This window comes from Histoplasma capsulatum, genomic scaffold (genome assembly GCF_000149585.1).
Source record: "Histoplasma capsulatum NAm1 scaffold_6 genomic scaffold, whole genome shotgun sequence".
NCBI classification, from domain to species: Eukaryota; Fungi; Ascomycota; class Eurotiomycetes; order Onygenales; family Ajellomycetaceae; genus Histoplasma; species Histoplasma mississippiense.
In genome coordinates, this window is record NW_001813977.1 from 1,388,665 (window position 1) to 1,410,322 (window position 21,658).

A 21,658-nucleotide genomic window follows, 5' to 3' on the forward strand; every position below is an offset into this window, starting at 1 on the left:
CCTTGTTGGTAGCGGGAAACCGAGACTTGCAAAAGAGATAACGCACCGCATCGCCAGAGTATCCCATCATCATGCAGGCTGTTGCCATGTTGCCATGTATGAATGTATGCCGAAATATTCTCTTCACGGCCTGTTCCGATATTGATTAAGCGATCTGACGAACCTGGCGATCCCATTGTCACAAAAATACTCGCCATGTGCTCTCTCCCAACGCGAGTGTCTAACGCCGCCTAGCGGCCAACAGTGTGTTTAGCCAAGTGGGAACTGGGAATAAAAAAACAGGACTGTCTGTACAGGACATTGTGAAGCTCCTAATTTGCAGTTTCGATATATCCACAAACTATTCATCAAACTATTCATTGGAGATTTAGACTTGAGCAGCATCAATATATTTGCTTTGCTTTGCACACTGACGTTTGCTCGAAAGGCTTGAAATATCAGTTGTGACCTGGATAAAGCAAAAGCGAGTACTAACATTTGAGAAAATTTCTAACCTTTGCATACAAAATCGTCACCATAATACAGAATCGACTACCAAATAGAAACACATGATCAGATGAGAAGGCCAAAAAAAAAAAAAAAAAAAAAAAAAAAAAAATTTGTAAAAGTACTGGCATAAAACATATATACAACAGCGGGAATGTATTGAACAGCTACTCATCAAACATCCATGGAACGAGGATAACAAAGACAAGATATAAAGTAAATTTAATCACCATATCATCTATCCCCCTCAATACTTCTGCTGATGTTAGTCTCATTCGCATTCCGTCTGACCAACTACCAGCAATGGGAGTGTCGTCGAGGTTATTGTTGTTATTGTTGCTCCCGGAATTGTTATCGGTTATGGGTGATGCTAGCGTCGGGGCAGGTTGAGGCAGCGTGCGTCAAATGTGGTCGGCACATTACGTGTGGGGATTTGCTGTTGGAGAAGTATTCTCGGTCACCGTTGTGCGAGGACTGGGACGTTAAAGGGCCGGTGCTCGTTTTGAGGAGATGCTGCAGGCGTGGTGTTTTGTTTGAGCAGGAATATTCTTGCTGCTGGGGACGCAGGTGGCGGTATTGGTGTTGGCCCTGCCGCTGGTGAAGTTGCGTTTATAGCGGTGAGAGTTTACTTGCTGTGTCGAAAATCTGCATCGTCATAGTTGACTTTCGAAGGCTGCTGGATTCAAAATTGCAGGGAATGGTAATGGTTCGTGAATATAGAGGGCTGTGGTAGGTGGCTGCTAACACTGCCGTATTGAGACGATGGATGGTGGCAATATTCATTCATGAATTCTTTAGGAAAACAGTCCTGAAGTTTCATGTCGTATTGCGACCGGCAATGGGTAGGTTGTAGCTGACGATGTTGTTCTCCCTGCTGCTGAGCGCTCGTGGACATGGATGAGAACTGTGTTCTTCATAAATTTGTACCGTTTCAACAACAATATTGGGTGAAACAGGTTCTCCAGCAGCTTTCAGCCTAGTTGCTCCAAGCATAGCGGCATCAGAGCCAAATCCGGTCGTAGAAAGACACATTTGAACAGTTGCTTTACTCATCCGTTCAGAAGCATCCAGACAGCTTTCTGCAGGGAGGCATTTCTCTAAGATCACCTAGGATAGATGTCGTGGAGAGAACAGTGAAGACGACATCATCTAAGTTCTTTTTGTCAAGATTCGTCAGTACAGAATAGGCCGATTTGAACAAGGAAGATATTTCATATGCCAGCCCGCGTCGAATGGCGTCGAACAACAGGTGAATGCCAAATCGCATTCAGAAATGATATCCCTATTTTTGCGTCAGCACAAAACCCAAGAGCTTGCTGAACCAAAGAGTGAACACAAGAAATAGTAAAACTAACCCGCCATGAAAAGACGAGGTGCAGCCACCCTAGGACGATGCAGATGACGATATAGCCTTCTAACCTCATTCCCGGCCTCCGCAACATTAAGGTAAATATCATCCTCATCCTCCGCATTCTCAGCATTCGTCATGGTAGGGCTGGAACCGGGAAATCGGTTGTGATGACTTGGTCAGTGATTCAAAAGGGCGCCCAGCACAGAATCTGACCAACCAGTCAAAGCTGTAGGTACACCATAATAATCGGCGACGGAGATCCCGAACCCATTCCTCCCACGCACGTGAGAGCCGATCTCCCATCTTCTTTTATAGTCATCCGCTGATTTGTCGTCCTGGCAATGTTAAATTTAATTTTGCCGGCTGCTTACCCTGCTCACCGATAGAATCAATTCCAGTTCCATCCTCATAATGCATCTCAAGGTCAATCGCAAGGCGCATTGCAACACCTATTATATACAACAGGTCGGGCGTGACAGGTCGTATCAAGGCGAAGCTCGCAAAAAGTAACACTACCTGCAATTTCTCAAGGCCACCGAAGCCGCTAGAGCTTTGCCATGACCCAAGAAAATCCTCCAAATACGCGACAGCGGAAGCATGGTATTCCTCTGCTTGATAGTCTTGGAATAAGTTCTGTCTCTTCTGGGGACAGGATGCAAAGGATCTATTGTGGCTATTCTGGCGTTCCTCTTCATAGCCTTGGACGTCACTTTTGGTATTGAAAATTAAACCTACGCTAATAGCGCACACGACATTAAGAAGGTAAAGGTCTTGAGAAAATCGTATCTCTTGGTCAATTGAATATAGCCGATGAAAAACTTCCATGAACTTGCCTCTTTGCAATACTGGAATCTGCGGATTCGCGTGTTCATAAAGTCACAAGCTGTTTTGCGACCACTTGGTCTGGAAAAGTGCTTGCTTCATTATCGGCCTTGCCTGCAATCCAAAAATGGAATCACACATAGAACTCGAGCTATCGGTTCTTCCTAATTTTCCTCGTGTCTGGCGTTAGGCGGATCTCGAACCCCCGCGTTTGGTTAAACTGATAGAAAAGGAGTTTCCAACTGCTGAAAAAACGACCCGTGCAAATGAGATTTCAAAGGTGGATCCAAGATATTTCGGACCTGAAGCACCTTGAACTGATGCCATGCCAATATTCGATACCAGATCATCGAGCCGATGTTTGACTTCATCAGGTTGGCATTTGCTATCCACGTCAAGCTTCGAGTTGTCGTCTTGATCTGGTTTTGAGGGCTCTCTAGATACCAATTCATCTTCTCTTTCATTTCGCGCTTGGCTTTGACATTCGAATCCCTTCCGGCCACAATTACTCTGTTCTAGCTTGCCGTATTTTCAGTAAGGGGGATTTGCACTACGCTTGCATCGAGTTTGAGAACCGATTTCAGTGAAGAATGCGACGGATTTGCCTTCAATTAATTCGGCTATTTTATCTCCTCCCTCATACGGCTCCGGAGATCTGAAATCTATGCCATTGTCGACGACCAATTTCCGAAGTATGCCAAGCGGGACTCTAAGAAACACACGTAGCTACGGGGTATCGCCGGTTTCGTAGTGGGTCAACACACACGCAGTGACGCGGGTTTTTTTGCATAGTTGACAGTGGGGAAGATTCTGATCGCCGCGGCTTTTCTGCAGACGACACCGGTTACTAACTGAGACGCTGCGGAACGAGGAGAGAGAGCCGGATGGTAGCGGGGTGGAATTGGATGTGGAAATCGCCGGAAATGGATTTCGAGTCAAGAACAAACGATGACCACGCTCATTGAGATTCAGGCGGTGTGATGATTTCCTCTTTGATGTAGCAGAGTAGAGTAGATTGCCACAAGAGGTAGGCCGACCATTGTGGCGCCAGGCTTAGCATAACCAACAAACGAGACCATAGCTTTCAGATAAGGATGATCACAAATGAAGTTGAAGGTGTTTATTCAAACAAATCCTCGTGATCTAATGATATTTGTTCGGTCCCGCAAAGTTACCTCCCTTCTCTTGTTTCCATCGGGCGGATCGTATGGTTGGTAATTTGGCCCTAGCATTTGAATGCAACTGGACATAGTGGTCTATGAACTAAGAAACGGGAAAGAGTGCATAAATGTATGCTCCAGGAGACAACGTTTGAGCAAAAGCCAGCTGAATGGAATTGCGCAAAGCGTTGTTGGGGGGTCCAAATGATAGATAGTGTGATGCGATAGTAAGTACTGTTTCATGCAACGTCGGAATGGAGCCAATCCCCCACATTCGGGAACCTAAGGAACGTTCATTCAAATAGAGCCACCGTAGGGAGAATCAAACTGTGACCCGCAGCAAAGAAGCGAGGATGATGCGGAGATAATGAACGGAGATTAGGGTTGGGCCGCACAAGTGTTCAAGATCAAATAACCCCTGCTAACTGTGTTTGTCGGGCTCAGCGCAACGGCTGCGTCATCTTATGGGGCGTCTAAATACTAACTATTAGGCCACTAGGGCGAAAGAGCTCAATCACCACCAGCGCCGTGGTGGTATAGAGGGTACGAATCGCCCAATCCAATCCCCCAACACTAACTTACTTTGTCCCACAGCGGACGGAAGTTGGTCAGTCAGAACACCAGTGGGCTTGACGAACATCAGTCGGAATTTGCTTCTTAATCGAATAAACTTCACCGAACCCCGCTACCCGTGTATGTATGAATTTCATGTATGTGGTTGGAGGGGAGAAAATCATGGGAGGATAGCCGTCGAGCCAAGTGTTCATAAAATATCACACTCGGACTGGTGCGCAGCTGTCTCCTGTGTGGTTCCCATTGGCAATGTTTGACTTCTGGTCAGAAATGCTCCCTGTAATAACAATAGGTAGTATTCTTGAGTTTTCAATGAGAGAGAAGGAAAAAGTTTTCATTCCATGGAAAGGTTTTGAGCCAGATGGCTGCCAGCTGAGCATTGGTTCGCAATGGTAACATATTTTCCAGCAACAATGGCCATGAGCCATGAATGAATTCCATTCCTATGAGCCATAGAGGGTTGGTATTCAGTTCCAATCTGACGCCCTGGAGTAACCACACTTCATCCAAGTCATCCGCAACTTCAAATTGATGTTGTCGCATGTCACAAAAATCCAGGTACTGCAAGAAAGCGGGCAATTTTGTGACTGGATGAACCAGAAGATCCACGGAAGGAGGTCTGATCTCAGGTGGAAATCAAGTTTCTTTGTTGTTGTTGAAATCGATATTGTATGGCCGCGGTCCGGATGAATGCAGCCATTCAAAGCAGCCTATGGCCGTCCTTATCCTAATTAGAAAACAATTATTCATAGGTTTACCACCTGCGGGCATCGATGGCAATTGTTACCATTTAGATTCCCAACCAACATAAAATTATCGTTCACTTCACGTAATACGGGTAAGCAATCGGTAATTTTTGTCGGGGACTCTTTTCGTGGCAGTTCCTGGGGAGAGTTAATTCTTGCCATGTCAATTGCGATATTTTCACCCTCCCCGGATACCATGTTCCGTGTAGCCCGTATGGCCCGCATTACAGTTTCTTACCCCAGATAGTAGGCTTTATAGATCCACGGTGCGTATTTCAACTTCAACCGATTTCAGGCAAACTAGGCCAAGATCCAGTCGAAAGTGAGGGACTAAATGAGATATTTGTCTTGATCAGGCAAATCCCAAATCCAATAAGCATCTGATTACATCGTTAGAACTCTGCAAAAGAGAGGGACGGGCGAATGTTGAAATATACCAGGAACTAAATATGAAAAGATCGTAACAAAACCTAGAATATGGAAGGGTTGCTCTTCCTTTTCCAGTGCAATTCCTCCAGTATCGCCAACAAAACTGGTTGCCTTTCATACTCAAACTGCCCTGCATATTGGGCTATGGAGCTTTGTCTAGGGAAGGAAAGTCCAGAGGAGAAAAAAAAGTAAAATGAAGGCAACCATTGCCAAGAGTTGTAGAGGGCTTTTCTGGCGTCAATGAGTATATTATGCAACATGAAAGAACCCTCGCATATGTGGTAAACCCGGATTTAACGAGGTCAATGCCAATTCCCAAGAGATCTCGATGCATCTCATTGCGAAGCCATGTGTTTATCGTAAAATACGCAGGAATTTTTCGTGCACGTTTTCTTGGATTTAGACTGCATTTGACTAAGGTAACAATCCAGCTGACCTCTGCTCTGATGCGCTGGTGTTGAGAAGCGATGTCGCTTTGACATTGGAGATTAGCTCCAGTTGTGTCTAGGTATCCAAACACAGACTATCAGCGAATCAAGGGAAAAGGAAAGGGAAGGAATGGAGCCTTACTAAATGGTGCTCAGCCTCATGATCAAGCAGCATGTGGAATGCACAAGCTGCACCATGATGTACAGTACCTCTCTTGTCTTCCCTGTCACGCTAGTATGCATGGACATTCACCTTATAGTGACCAAAACTACTGCACAGATGGAAAGCGAGAAAGCTAAAAACAACAAAGCGCCGGGAGCAGGGGTAAAGTCCAGGTGAAGCCTTACCTCTGCTTTCGGAAAACCAACCCGCTGTCCCGGAGGCTGCTTCTATCCTATCCCTGGTTATAGAGTTGTGAATGTCTTGGAGAGGCCCCAAATATTCCCCGGGAAAATGAAGGCTTCGGAGACCATAAGGACACTAGAAAAGGGGGAGGGTTGGGCATGAGCATTTTCCCCCTCTCCCTGCAAGGGCGAGGGGCCCTTCTGGCTTTTCGTGCCTTTTGTCACCCTCCATGGTGAAAGGGGGTCGTTTTTTCAACTGGATGATGTCGCTTCTTTGGGCCGCAATTCCTTTCGTGGCGAGCCGGGCTCGATGTGTCACGTGCCATGTTGAGTGTCGAAAATCGTCCTCTGACTGCCCAAAAGTCGTGTGTGAAATAAATAGACAAATTAAAACGAGAGCAAATGAAGGCAAGGATATGGCAGAGAATGGTTTGGTATTCTAAAAGTTGTCCAAATGGCACTGCAACGAATCGCCCATTCCTTAGGTTGTAAGAATGACACTTGAGAAAAATAAAAAAGTAAAAAAAGTACTTATAATTCAAAAGATAGAAATCATGTACTGACATGATATGCAAGTAATGCAAGTCATGAAAAGTCACATCGCTGTGGGAGAACTGTTGCAGCAGAGACGAACGGAATCGAAAATTTGTCCTCAAGGGAAACCAAACCTTGAAACCCGTAGATCCATAATCTCTCAGATATCATATCCATATCCATCTACTACGAAACCGAAATCCCTGTTCATGTCGAGAAGAATGTAAAATAGTACTAGGGAGACCTGGAAATAAACCGAAAGATAGTACAAAGCCATCACAATAGTAGTTAAAGAAGCCCTGATGACCAACAGAGAGTAAATTTGGGCGATTGGGGTAAAAAAGGACACCGATAGATAAGAAAAGAGATTTGATAAACAATTCCACTTGCGTGGATTACCCTCCTAGTTTCAACGCCAATGACTCCAGGAAACATGCGTAGGCTGGAACATAGACCGAAGACCGAGCCAATAAACAGATAGAAAGGCAAGGAAAAATTCAAATGCAGTTGAGACAACAATATGAACACGACAAAGTTGGGCAGCTTTGTTCTATGTTTTGTTCGCATGGGTAGACTAAACTAAGAAATTCGTTTATTATAAAGTAGTAGAAGAAAAACCATGAATCCAATGAACCAGTCATCTAAAAAGGCTGAAGGGGCAAAAATAAAAGGACGGAAAACTTAAATAATTGTTACCCTGGAATATGGCGATTTGGAGGCGTCCAAATCAAGGTTGAGTGTCTCGATATCATCGAGACTTGACTGCGAATTCGCAATGCACTCATGTTTCAGTCGGCTATTCCCGGAGGCTCGAACAAGTAGCGATGTAAGGTGTTCCACAGAGGACTCTCTGGGGAGGAATGCTTCTCGCTCGTCATAGAGACCATCGTCACACTCATCTTTACAGATCTTTTCGGATAGGATGGTTTCCCTTCGTTCGTCTTCTCCGATCCAAAAGCTCTCGACAGCCCCAAAGAAGCAGACGATACCACAAGCCCACCAAGAAAGACCGGAGTAGCCCCACTCAAGCCCCTTCGAATGTAAATAGCCTGTCACAGTAGGTCCAAATGCGCGACTCAGACTGGCGGTCGAAGCTGCAACGCCATTAATAGCACCCAGCACCGTTGTACAGGGGGCTGAGTTAGCGAGTAAGATGTTCGTTGAAGGGAAAGCAATCACATGCAGTGTTATCTTGGCAATCAACACTGCATAAACCGCGGGTATCTGAAGTCCGCCAGGAAGCAGCACCAGGTAAGGGACAACCAAATATAGTGCTGGCCAGATACAGAGGACGAAACGGTAGGTAGAAAGGGTCCCGAAATAGCCGACAACATAAGGGAAGAACCAAAGTTGAGCTAACATTGAATAAAACCCTTGTACCGCAAGCATGAATCCGATCTTCTTTGTTGACATGGCCATCCCTCCATTAAATTTGAAAGGGAGCTCGGCTTTGACGTCCGAGATTGGTGTACTGAGGAAAATCGGCATCAGCTGATCAAACGAAACGCTGTGGCTGTTGAAATGTTAGATAGGAATGTCCGCATTTATATACCCTTAATGAGAATATAGTAGGGAACATACTATGCAAGGATGCCATAGCTCAATATGACAAAAGTAACTCTTGGCGTAAATACTTTGACAAAGGCCCGGCTCTGCTTAGGCGGCGGATTAATGTTAAAATTTCCACCTGGCACTTTAACGGAAATCAAGCGGGGTGAACTTTCGATGCTTCGGTATCCAGGTGGCAACTGTTGATGATCTGCCAAAACGTGAATTTCATCGGGCTGTATTGGAGCTTTAAATTCCACACCAGGTGTTTGAGCCGGAATTGGCCTTGTGTAAAATACGCCAAGTAGCCAACGCCCTAGCTCGATGCCTCTATCGCGATGGAACTTCTTCTCCGGATGGGTCTCTTGTAAAAAGAGGATACCGATGGTAATTCCAAAACATAAAATAACAACGCACACCAAGTTTGGAAGTAAAAACGGGTAACGGTCAAATATCGTATTGCGAGGGAAAAAACGGGGGTAGTTATCGCATGGTTGAGCCAAAGCTCCGCCCATCGCTGGTCCAACGATCGAGCCGAGGCACCAAACGAAAGGCATAATAGAGTAAGCTCGCGGTTGATGCTTTTTTTTTGTGACAAGTTCCGCCACCGTCGTTTGTAGGACACCAATATTACCGTTGAGAAGCCCTCCAAGAGCACGAGCAAGTAGAGCAATCGGGAGGCTTGATGCGAATCCAAATACAATCATGCTGATCGCTGTTCCAAGTAGACCTATGATTAACACAGGTTTTCTACCAAATTTGTCGCTCATTCGGCCCCAGAAAACTCCAGTCGTGAATTCAGCAAATGTAAAAGCAGATGTTACTGCTCCAGCATACAACGCAATCTTGCGATCGTCATCGGTGACTTTGAAAGAAGAAACCATGTAATAAACATACGGGAAAATCGACATGAAGGCGATGGGTTCACATATTCGGCACAATGCTGTACACAGAATTAGAGATATAACAAACACAACTTTATAACAAACGAGGATTTGAAATCATCTATAATCGAAGGAATATGAAGCCAATAACAAGAGGGGCTGAACAAGACACATACCCAGTACGAATAGCTGCTGTGATGGGAACCGAGTTTCTCCATCTTTCGCGAGGGCAGCTCCCCTCAATACTGAGGTCAATCGACTGCGCATCCCGTCAGCCCTTCGAATAGAGGGCCAGCTGTTGGCTTTCGAGAGCGACTAACGAAGCTCAAAATATGTATGGCACCCAGGCGTACTACCTGCAGACAAATGTAATGGGCGTGTTGAATCCCAGATATCCAGGTTCTAGAGGATTGAAGTGTTGGGAGCGTCTCTGTCAAGATGGCACGGCGTTGTCACCTCTCCAAAATCTTTGGCATGGGAGACAAGCTTCAGAGGTAGCTTTCAGGTTTACTATTGCGAAATATATTGGCCAAATATCAAGGAGGCAAGATGCCAACTCAATAAAACAGAAAGAAAGAAATCGAGAAGACAAGGTCAATTCTTTGAAAAGCGGAGCTTGGTGAAGCTTGTATGGTAGATTCACGACCAAGGTGCGGTAAAATAAATTTTAAAATGGAAAATAACTTTGCAATTATTGAAATTTAATAAGATAAAATAGTTAAATGGTGAAATAAACTAAATCCGTGAAGGAAGCAAAAAGAAGTGACCTCCCATTATTATTAGGTCGAGAGGGCTGGGAGATCGGGGGGATGCATGGCATCTTTTTAAAAGCTTCCCAGACAGTCGGGACAGGGCCACAAGACATAAAATAGTCTCGGCCAATAGTGATCATAATATCACATCTCCTCAAGGGCATCCTGAAGGCGAAGCAAAAAAAAAAAAAAAAATGTGTGGGGGGAGAAAGGCGGTGGGAAGAAGTCTTGAAAATACACATCTTCGGGGATGAGGGAACGAAACACTGCGTCATAGGGAAATAGTTCAGTACCATGACAGCACTATATTTATCATACCTGGGGTTTCAGGCACCTGGATCGAGATAGTCACAGGCAGTTCTAGAGACCGGGGTAGGGACGGATTTAGCCTTTTTGAGTCGGGTTTGACAATTTGGCATCAACCTAGCAAATAATCATGTATCCGGGCACGTAACATCAATACAGAGCATGACCCCATTCCACAAAACAAGTGAGATAAGCCAGGACCCATCTCCACCCAGATAGGCCGAAACTAAAAAATCCTTTGGGATCAAGAAACGACAAAATGGGAGCGTTTACCAAGGTAGTTTATCTACGCTGTGTGTGGCGTAAGGCAAGGTAGATCGTAATTCGTACTGTCGTTTTCCGGATTGGTCAGGAAACAGCCTGTTAAGCGTGTAGTGCAAACTCCAAGGATCCTTTGCCCATTCGATTGGGACGGGATAGGAGAAGGCAAACAGGCAAGATCACCTGGCAGCGCAAGGTGCGAGCGGCATATTTCCTGAGCTCCGACATCGATGAGGACGGCCAATAACCCGGTGCTTCCTATCTTGCGGCGTTCTCATTACAGATCAGCCTCCACCCCCTAGTCTCATTTCGCACGCTCCTATACGCTGGGCGATAAGTGGTATTCTTCTCGTTGATCAACTTGGACAGAGATGGTTCGTCATGCCAGAGACCATTGCGTGCAGTTGAGGGTGGCAGATCACAGCCGCCACTTTGCTCGTATGACGCGTGATAGAATGAGAAGAAAATTACCAGAGGAGAATTCCTGAGACCTATTTCAAATCAGGGGCAGTTGGAATGCCTTTGAACTGTAGCGAAGTCGAAATGTGCTGTTGGCTGTTCCGGGCGGCTATCTAGGCCACAGAAAAGCAATATTGAGTACGGAGTACCGACACTCTGGACGGAACGGTTCACAATAATAATACACCCACCACAAAGTGGCTGGATATACGTTACGAGATAGCGTAATATATTGTACGTATTGTATGACAAATATTACCCGTAGTAATATCACTGTATCTAAATGTCCTGGTGGGTGTGCGGTACAGGGTCACGGTTGTTCAATTTGTTCAATAGCAAATCAACTCTTGTGGACCTTGTCATTTTGTGACTTGTTTGAAGCGGCTTCCTTGGTTGCTCCTTTGTTTGCATTTCTCGGTAGGTTCTTTCACATCATGATTGGTAGAAAACGGGATTCTTACCCTCGATGATGGGATGAGACAACGGCATCGTTCGCTCCGTTAGTGCCGAAACTGTAAACCAAGGACAAAAAAAGAATATCAAGGGGAAACTAAAAAGTTGGGTTTCTGATGAGTCTTAAACGACAAGCCAATATGGAATTGATCTCACTTGGATCAATCGTTTCTCTAGCGCAGACGAAACGGAATATTTTCCGAAATGTATTTGCACTTGAGGAACGCCACAAATGGGTCGCATTACCGATGAAAAAGGGGTGAAAAAGCTTGTTCTCCAAAAGGTCCTTGCTGCAATTGACTTCCAGGACGCCGAATTTTGGGGCAGCCTCTCGCTTTGAATAACAATACATAGATAAACCTCTTCTGAATCGATAATGAAATGCATGACCGGAAAGGCAATTCTCTGCAGCAGAGAGACCAGTTTCCGATGAGCTCAGATAGGCCAGCAAGAAGGCGAGGAAACGGTACAAACAGGGGGTCGCCGTGGGAGCTGATTAATTGGTCGTTCCATTTTAATCCATGCTCTCTTAGCCCCTTATTGATCTGTTCACAACTTCCACATCCCAACTTCCACAATTCGGTTTGCCATGCTTTGAAAGAACAGCAAGCTAGCCTCTATATTGTCAAACCTTCTTGCGGACTTCTACCAGGGACTTGGGAACTAGCCAGAATATTTCTTCCTCGAGGCCAATAGACAGGGGTTTTTCGAATCAAGATGAGAGTTGTCCAGCTGTAAGTCTGGTCAATTTAGTTGTTATCTCGTGAGAAAGCGAGCCATCAGCGTCCCGAATCTAGAGAATTCTAGAGCCAACAGTCCCGAATCAGCCATATGACGTACTTCGGTGGCCGCAGGTCGAAATTCATGAGCTGCAGCTAGGCTATGTGTGCTGCCGTTGGCATCCAACCAGAAGATGACAATGACGTATGAGATCAACGGAAGGTTGATTGGATGAAAATGTCAATATGTGGACTCACATGAAATATTCTGGTCCCTTAAAATTTTCCACAACGAAACGGGATCCGCAATCTAGTATGAGAGAAGGGGAAAAGATCGTCGCATTGAACTACTGCTTTGTAGCAGACAAAGCGTCCTATTATTCTTTAAGTTCTTCCGCTCATATGACGGATAAGCTGAGGAACGTTAAAGCGCATCCATAAATCTCATTCAGTTTGAAGGTCATTGTCATTCCATCTGCGAGTCCGGCTTCCAAACCTGTCAGTATGAAAGGGATATAGCCAACGTGGCAGTTCACCACACGAGACGTGGATAGTGGAGTGCGTCAGTTTTGTCCTGCCGCGATTCGGATTAAGGTATATTTATTACCCAAACCTGATTTTGCGTTAAATGAGGCGCTTAATTTGTCCAAGAGACGTAACGTAGTGTTGTCGAAAGCTTCAAATGATAGGAGATTTAATGTCAGGCACGAGCGAAGTAGCCACAACGGGTGCTTGACAGGCCTGAACACCGAACATCACTCAGCGCCGCCATCACAAATCTCCTCCTTGCGTGATCGATTTGCAATAAACCAATAGGATCGCAGCCATGGGTTGTTTCGAAGTTTGGTTGGAATTTGCCTGTTTACCTCGAGTTTACTTCGCAGCCTTGAGTATGGGAGTTTGATTCAGATCAAAAGAGCAATTAAGTGAGGTACATGTTCAATGTTGACAACAGCCTGGGAAAATTTGAGCCACAATCAAAATTAGATCAAATATTGCTCACCACGAATCTTACCAAGAAATCTCACCCACATCTCAGCGACGATCTGAAGACTTCTCCATCACTGCCTCTTGACAAAGCATGTATTTGGCAAAGAAAAAATGCTAGGGAAAAGGACAGCTGAGCGTCCACGATCTTCGCAACTCAGCTGAATTTACAGCACCCTGTTTGGATGGATTAGTTAACTAGTTACCTAGTTATTTCATTCGAGGAAACCGGGTCTCGGTGGCATTGAAAGTAGGGAAAAACTTTCTGAACAGTGGAATGAACGGGTGTGAGCAAATCCGACCAAGGAAATATCTTTCACTGATCCCATCATTCACTACTCCGTAACGAAGTCGGAGCCCTAACTGGGGTGAAACAACCTCGCAGAAATAAAAGGAACATGCAGGAATCACCCTTGTGACAGGAAATTCGTATTTTGCCCGCACCGAGTACCCGGATAGCCCATGCAAGCGTTGCGCAAAGTCGATTCTAATCAACTTGACCCAGTCACCCGGGACGCTTTGCCAGGTCTGGTTGTTCAGCCATCTCGAGCTGAACGTTTCGTTTCTGGTTTTGACACTTCGAATGAGTGGAGTTTTAATTCTCCATTGGCCAATTTAAATTATGACAGCTGGCATCATTAATTGGTTATTTATCGAAATTTTCATTTCATTTGTCAAGGTTTAAAAACACCGCCACGCGTTTGGGGGTCCAGTTCAAACTACAATAATAATGGAGCCGGCGTGATGCAAGACGAACTGAAGGTAAAGATATCAAGCGGTGAAGCTGCCAAGTTTATGTGAGTGTCGCCAGATCGTCATCGCCCCGCCCCACCAGGGAAAACGTGGAGGGAGTTCGATTATCATCGTCGAATGACTACAGAGAGGTTTTCCACCAAAGGAGAATTAATGACCAACCTCCTTCCCCGTGTCGAAATTTCGCGTGACGTGACGTCCAAGCCCGAACCAAACCCATTTTGGAGGGCATTGACCAAGAATTATTCGACCGGTTCTGGACACATCTCGAGGGAAATATGGAAATGCTCAAGAACGACTGCCACTCGCATTGTGGGCCAAAAATTCCAAAACAAACCGAGTTTGGCCCAACAAATGGCCCCGGCGCTATAGTGGCGCCCCAAGTGTGAGCAGATTAAATTTCTGGCATTGGCATTGCGCCCATATTTCCCGCTGATAATAAAACACACCCAACCTGGGACATTCGTGCAGGACTGCCCTGGCCGCGGGCTAAACAAATATCGTTATTGATCTTTATTCGGATTTAAGAAGCTGCCATTGAGGCCCGAAACTATCGATCCGTAATTTGGAAACCGAAGTTGGAATTGCAGAATACAGCGAGGGTTCGATTATGAGGCATCCCCTTTTCCTTCGACGTCCCGAAGGATGGGCTGACAATCGGCTCTTCGTATCTTTCCAGTCAAACCTTAAAGTTTTCCCGGGTACAAGGGTCCGGTCCCGCGGTGACGGATCCTTAGCGCTGGGTCCACATAGCGTATAACCCAAGCAATGACTAGTGAGATACCTCCGGCCCTGACATCCGTCGTCCGATGTTCTGTGCTTCATACCCCCTATGTGGAATGGTACGAGACCTAAATTCACTGGGATGCGACTAGTAGGATATATATACTCCGTACCCAGTATCGAGACAGTGTTCAACATCAATACGACCGGTACTGTCACGTTCTGTATGGAAATGTCATTTTCTCTGGATTCGTCGTTGGTAGGGTCTCTGTTCATCAGTGCTTGCAGCGCAACCTTGGAATGAACACCAGGTCTTCATTCGCCAACTTCCCTAACCAATCAATTCAAGCAGCTCAAAAATAGAATACCTCATGAACTCACATTCCGGCATTCCGTGTGGTCATGAAGAGCAATTCCATTATTTCTCCCATTATTTTCGCAGTCTGGTTGAATGCGCTTTGGATAAAAATCAACGGAGCGGGCAAGTCATTTTTGCTTTGTACTAGATGTGAGGATGAGAGGAGGGGGTGATAACCTCTGTCTCGCGAACATCCTCGTTGCGGGTTGAGGTCTTGTTGACATCAGCGGCCAATGCGTCGTTACGCGTCCACGGTGGAAACCTGCTCTTGAGATTTTTCGATTCGATTCTCATTGCCGAAAGGTTGTCCGTCTTTGTGAATTTTTTAAAACCGCATCAACCTGGGACAACTGGGCGATGTGTGTTTCCACTTACGATAAACAATTCCTCCCAGACAGAGCAGAACTTCGGCGGACTAAGAAGATAAAGGAAAGCAAGGTTAGGAGAGCTCTAAAAAAAAAAAAAAAAAAAAAAATTAACAAGAAAGAAACCATTAGTAAAGATACCCGACCTGTGAGCTACCCTCTTCAAAAAAGAAGCTGAAACTCTTATTCGGCAATTGAGCATTTGACTGGACAAGGTCCACGGCGCCCGAGTTCAACAAGCCCCCCACGACTCTATCAATATGATGGTCATGTGCATCGAGTGCATCAAAAATTTCATCAAAAAGTGGTTCTAATACGTGTTCACTGCTCACTCTTCCTCTAGGCCGCTCGGATTCCAAAAGGCTGAGGATGGTCGAAGCCCGGAAAACCGGCGAATCCTGGAGTGAAACTGATTCGGCACATGCAGATATGCTGAAGAATTTTTCTGATAACAATCCCCAAAGCTTGTGCTGGAAGGATATTCTTCTCGCCTAATTGACTGGTTGCATGTCATGTCAATCGTGGGCTGGAACAAAGCAACTGCTCGCGACCGCCGTCGCCCTTCGCTCTTTATCCATCCGGACCTTATTCCCACCGGATACCTCACCTCCTCCATGAAGCAGATGCTGCATCCGAAGAACTGAGGTGCTGAAAATACTAAGGTGTCATTCACGATTATTGCACTTTAGGCTGCAGGCGCCTCGTTGCATTGATCCGATCTCGCATTCCATGGGGAGATATCAATGGCTGAGAGACAATGGCAATTTTAGATATGACTGGGGCGATGTACTGTGCCATTTTCCACTGCGCCGGCGTTGTTTGCAGGCGCTCTTATTCTTATAACCACTGTCTGACAGGCCAGCGTCATTGACGATGAATTGGCAGTTTTGGTTCAGTGAAATAGCCTGACGCTACCAATGATCGTGAAGCACAATGCTACGGAAACGGAGACCTCGGATCAGGCAACAAAAACCCCACAAGGCATTAAAGCTATCAAATGAGAGTCATGTCTTTTATTCCAAAGCTGTTTCTCTGTTTACCTTCCGATTCTGCGGCCTATCCCCAATACCCCGTAACTAGCATATGCAGTGAGTTTTAACCTCGTAGCTCTCTTTTCGCCCCTACTCTGGCTTCCTTTGTGGGGGTGGGGTTGAGGTTTGAATGCGGTCATATTTTCCGCGTAAAAGTAATAGTAGTCCTGGTAATTGCCAGCGAACGCGGTCACATAACTCTCAAGTTGTGAGAAATAATTCAACTTCAACCAAATGAAATAAAATATAATAAAGTGTCCAAAACTCTTATTTGCGCCTCCCGATGGAGTTCGGCAACCTCCATCCTGCTTTGCATATTAATTGAAGAGCTTATTGAGACCTGTCATCTGCGCCTGCAGCATCGAACATCGAACACCACTTTGTATTATGTAATTTAAATATCACGTGTTACCACCTCAAAAAATTGAAACTTCGACGAAGTCGATATATGTTGGGCTCCATTTGGCGACTCTCAAGATGCGAATGAAAGGACACATTGGACACCTCCTGTCTATCTCCACTCTCATTAGCTAACTGAGAGCACGGGAAATGAAATAAACTCTAATATAAACCAGTTGTTCTGATATACAGCCTGGCTTATTAGCGTGGTGGAAACCAAGTATGAGCCTGGGAAATGGCATGTCTTTGCTAAGGTCGACTCTAATGCCATTTCTATACCCCACGTTGTCAAGCTCCATACGTAACTCAGTTTCCGCGGCCGCTTCAAGCCGCAAATTAGTGCGGTATTCCTCTGAGGGCGCTGGACGTCTTAACGGCGCCGTACATGTACTCGGCGAGACCAGATTTTCCCACCAGGCGATATTAGCCACAGGCAAATCCGTGGATAAGAACCACTTAAATCCCTCTCCGTCTGATTATTCCCGCTCGATTTTCCAGGACCGCTGCACATTAACACTCCACGCTGGGTCGGGGGGGAACGGCTGCGTTTCATTCCTCCGAGAAAAGTATATTGATGACGGACCCGCAAACGGAGGAGATGGCGGGAGCGGAGGAAACATATTCATACAGGCGGTTGAGGGTGAAACCAGTCTCCACAAGCTGGCTCGAAGAGGAATAATCAAGGCTGGACATGGTCGAAGTGGCCAAGGGAAGTCTCGCGGAGGGCAGCGAGGCAAGGATGTTCTGTTACAGGTGCCCGTAGGAACTGTCATCCGCGAGATCGGGCGGCTTGATCCTTTGGTTGAGGAAGAGCGTCGGTTGGCACAACTTATCCGTGAAATTGGAAAAGAGAAGGGAATGCGCGCTGCATCGGAGCGCCGGGAACGATGGGTCTTTTATCCTGGTTCGCAGCCTTCAGATTTTCTCACAGAAGACTTTCCAGTGCTACCACCAGCCCGTCGCTCGGCGCTAGCTACTTCTCAACCTAAAAAGCCTATATACCTTGATCTCTCAGAGCATATGCCAGAACCGATATTGCTGGCCGCAGGGGCGGTCGGTGGTCTAGGAAATCCGAATTTTGTATCCAACACAAACACAAAACCCAGGTTTGCAACCAGGGGTGAAAAGGGTCTCAAGCTAGAGCTTGAGTTCGAGCTTAAATTACTGGCTGATGTTGGTCTTGTTGGTTTACCAAATGCTGGGAAAAGTACCCTACTTCGTTCAATTACGAACAGTCGGACACGGGTTGGAAATTGGGCATTCACTACGCTCTCGCCGAATATCGGGACCGTTGTGATTGATGATCACTCTGGACGTCCTTTTCTCGAGTCAAAACCCGGGCATCCTCGGCGAACCCATTTCACCATCGCAGATATTCCAGGGTTGATAGAGGGAGCACATTTGGATAAGGGCCTTGGTCTTGGCTTCCTTCGCCACATCGAACGAGCAGGAATCCTCGCGTTCGTCATTGACCTGAGCGCGGGCGATGCTGTACAAGCGCTAAAAGGGCTTTGGCGGGAACTATATGAGTACAACCGCCTTCGAGAGAGGAAATTGAACATCCAAGCAGAGGAGCGGTTAGTTTCGTGGATCCCACTAGATGCCCACCCTCCAGAGCAATTCCTCGATGAGTTCGGCGCACAGCACCTAACACCACCCACCTTGACTCCATCAAAACGAGACGTCTCTGCCAAGAATCTTCCCCCTATGTATACAAAGCCGTGGTTTGTCATCGCGACCAAGGCGGACCTTCCAGGAACGCAGGAGAACTATATAGCCTTGCGTTCTTATCTGGAAGAAGTCGAAAAGGGAAATGTGGAACATCCATCCGGCCAGCCAAATGCGTGGCGAGGCAAGTTGTATTCCATCCCTGTTAGCGCTATCAATGCGCAAGGAGTCAATTCCATACCGGAGAGAGTTGTTCGATTGTTAGACGGCTATTGATATGTAATAATACCGGGCGTTCTGGATCGGACTGTTTTTGTGGGTTTGGGTACATTAGAATATGCTAGAATTTTTTCATACAGATTCATAGATATCTATAGATAGCTATGTAGGCCAATGGTATACGTCTTTTTATCGCCTGCCGTATTTCATCAAAACTGATAACGTTTAGGATGGCAACTATATTAATCTTCAACTGAACACCAGCCCTAAATGGTGTCATTGGGAGGAGGAAAAGATATTTTCCGGGCTGGCGCTTGGTCACGTCCACAAGGGCTCGTCGCCCACAATCTTTTTCAACAGGTCTGTCCTTTTGACGTGACCCGATGCAATCAATACACCGTTTGACTCGTCAAGCCTTGTCCACTGTATCGTCGCCATCCCCAGATGATCCGATCTGCGAATGTTTCGATGGTGACACTGGGAAGCTCATTACAGCTCTCCTTCAGAACACGGACAATGCTCTTGCCCTCGCGGACAGTAAACTACGCGTGTTTCCATTCAAAGACGTGAAGGATTGCTGGAGACGGCTCTATACAGACGCTAGCATCGTAAAAGCATGCTACGCAATAGAAAAACATCTACGTGACGATGACAGCAGTGAGGTGGATTGCCGTAAATTGGAGAAACGAGAGCCGCAAGAATTTGACAGCCCGACATCGAAAGGCGGGCAACACCATAGATATGACATGAATGACCGCACGATCAGGCCGAATTCGCTGTGGCTGTCACCTGTTATCCATACCCTGGATAGAGCACTGATCATGACCCGCGCTCCGCGTAGAGAATTTCTGGTTGAATCACTTATTGCATGTTTGCAGGACATGACAGATTCTCATTCCTCGACAAGGCCATTCGCCCTCTTCTTTGGCAAACTCAACCTGTTCAAGGTCCACTCTGAACTTGAGCAAGAGGAGCAGCCACCACGAAAACGCAGTAAACTAATAACTTCCACTCTGTTCCCCCCAGACATAGCTCCCGCTCCACGCCTGGAACGTCCAATTCGTACTGTCACTTGCCCATCCCTCGAACATTTCATAGAGCATATGAACAATGTTCGCACACCACTAGTCATCGCGGATGCAGTGAGCCACTGGCCTGCGCTCTCGACACGGCCCTGGTCGTCTCCAGAGTACTGGGCCCAGCGGACGTATGACGGCCGGAGACTGGTCCCCGTCGAAGTGGGCAGGTCCTACACTGATGAAGGATGGGGGCAGCGTATCATCCCATTCGGAGAGTTTGTGCGGGACTATCTATGGAGGGTCGAGAGTAGTGGTCAGGATTCAGGTGACGGAAAGGAGAATGGTGGTGAAAATTGCCATGTAGCGAATACTGGGGATCGTGTAGACAGAGTAGCAGGAGGCCAGACGGGCTATATGGCACAGCATGATTTACTGGCGCAGATACCTGCGCTGAGGAAGGATATCTGTATACCAGACTACTGCTATACGGATCCGCCAACGCCGGAACCCGGAACGCCCTTGCATGACAAAAGATTGCGCGAGAGACTGGCTCGAGATAAAGACGAACAGTCAAAAAAGAGTAGCAGGAATATTTTGGGTGATCCAGAGCAAGATCAGGATCAAGGTGGGAAGTCTACAGACAGCGGCGATGATGGCGGGGAAGCGATCGATACCATCTGTGATCCAGTCATTAATACATGGATAGGCCCCTCGTGGACGATATCCCCATTACATCATGATCCGTACCATAACATCCTCGTGCAAGTTGTCGGACAGAAATATATTCGGCTCTACTCTCCCCATACACCCGCATCGCAAATATATCCTCGCGGTATGGAGGTTGTCAACCCCGCCTCCTCTCCACAGCAACAGCAGCAACAGGAAGACAAAGAAACAGACACTGGTGCGCCGACGCCGGCACCGACGCAACTTCAGCAAATTGACATGTCCAACACCTCACAAGTTGATCTTGCGGCCATCGAACTGTCCCCCGCTGAGTCTGAGACCTGGGAGTCGATGTGGCCCGGATTTTCAGATGCAGAGTATGTAGAGACTATTTTGAAGGAAGGAGAGTGTTTGTATATACCTATAGGCTGGTGGCATTATGTGCGCGGTTTGCAAGCGGGGATCAGCGTAAGTTTTTGGTGGACGTAGGATTGTCGGTCTTAAAACGTCCCTTGCTGGGAGGATATGTATATCCCCAGGCTATTTTAGCAAACATGGCCTAACATTACGAGGATATGAGTGTATTGAGCACTTGGGAACAAACGAATGCTGCTACTACGCGTTTATTCGTGCTGTGGAGAAACCGACGCAGTGGGTGACTGCGGTGGAAGGTACTGTGGTCCCACTGCCTTTTGGAGATCATCCAGTTTCCGGCTGCCATTCCGACTCTCCAATGTGTGTAGGGATTATTACGGAGGTGAGGGAGGTGGTTGATAAGTTTAATAGGGACAGGAAGGCGGGGCTTGTGTGAGGGTACTATGATGATGTCTGTGTAATGGATTGGTCTATCCGGCCGAATCGCTTTCTTCCAGTGTCATTTTCATGTTTGTATTTTCCTCAGATATTTTTAACTCTTCAGATAGTCTATTGGAATGGTGAGATGTGGCCCCTGCAGCATATCCAAAAAAACCTTCTCATATTATTCTTGAGCGAAAATTGAAGCTGAAGTCGAATTGCTATCGAGTGGAGTTGGTGGATGTGTGCTCTAACGTGCTCCTTGGTTGGAAGCTCCTCACGCATGGGAAAAGACCAATAGCCAAATCCATTCCCAAACGCCCATCAGTGAAAATTAAATTTTATGTGACTGAAGCGCACAAAAGGGAAATTAAAGCCAATTCATACCAATGTTGAGATGGAGGATGAACACAAAAGCA

At 46.4% G+C, this 21,658-nt stretch overlaps 4 protein-coding genes across 4 annotated transcripts; 2 read left to right on the top strand and 2 right to left on the bottom strand.

The window, feature by feature from the left end:
- Positions 1 to 837: 837 nt before the first annotated feature.
- HCAG_06745 (predicted protein) lies at positions 838 to 3,449 on the bottom strand (the record flags this gene model as incomplete). The annotated part of the gene is made up of 7 exons (XM_001539090.1): positions 838 to 1,080; positions 1,345 to 1,593; positions 1,906 to 1,981; positions 2,051 to 2,159; positions 2,209 to 2,689; positions 2,962 to 3,169; positions 3,382 to 3,449. 7 exons carry the CDS (start codon positions 3,447 to 3,449, stop codon positions 838 to 840), a joined length of 1,434 nt encoding a protein of 477 aa, XP_001539140.1.
- Positions 3,450 to 7,555: 4,106 nt separating this feature from the next.
- On the bottom strand, positions 7,556 to 9,524 carry HCAG_06746 (conserved hypothetical protein; the record flags this gene model as incomplete). The annotated part of the gene is made up of 4 exons (XM_001539091.1): positions 7,556 to 8,387; positions 8,456 to 9,152; positions 9,320 to 9,365; positions 9,483 to 9,524. The coding sequence occupies 4 exons, from the start codon at positions 9,522 to 9,524 to the stop codon at positions 7,556 to 7,558; spliced, it is 1,617 nt and encodes a 538-aa protein (XP_001539141.1).
- Positions 9,525 to 16,375: 6,851 nt separating this feature from the next.
- Positions 16,376 to 18,816, top strand: HCAG_06747 (conserved hypothetical protein; the record flags this gene model as incomplete). Its single annotated transcript, XM_001539092.1, has 3 exons — positions 16,376 to 16,514; positions 16,833 to 16,855; positions 17,065 to 18,816. The coding sequence occupies 3 exons, from the start codon at positions 16,376 to 16,378 to the stop codon at positions 18,814 to 18,816; spliced, it is 1,914 nt and encodes a 637-aa protein (XP_001539142.1).
- Positions 18,817 to 19,142: 326 nt separating this feature from the next.
- HCAG_06748 (conserved hypothetical protein) lies at positions 19,143 to 21,577 on the top strand (the record flags this gene model as incomplete). Its single annotated transcript, XM_001539093.1, has 3 exons — positions 19,143 to 20,821; positions 21,231 to 21,251; positions 21,541 to 21,577. The coding sequence occupies 3 exons, from the start codon at positions 19,143 to 19,145 to the stop codon at positions 21,575 to 21,577; spliced, it is 1,737 nt and encodes a 578-aa protein (XP_001539143.1).
- Positions 21,578 to 21,658: the final 81 nt, after the last annotated feature.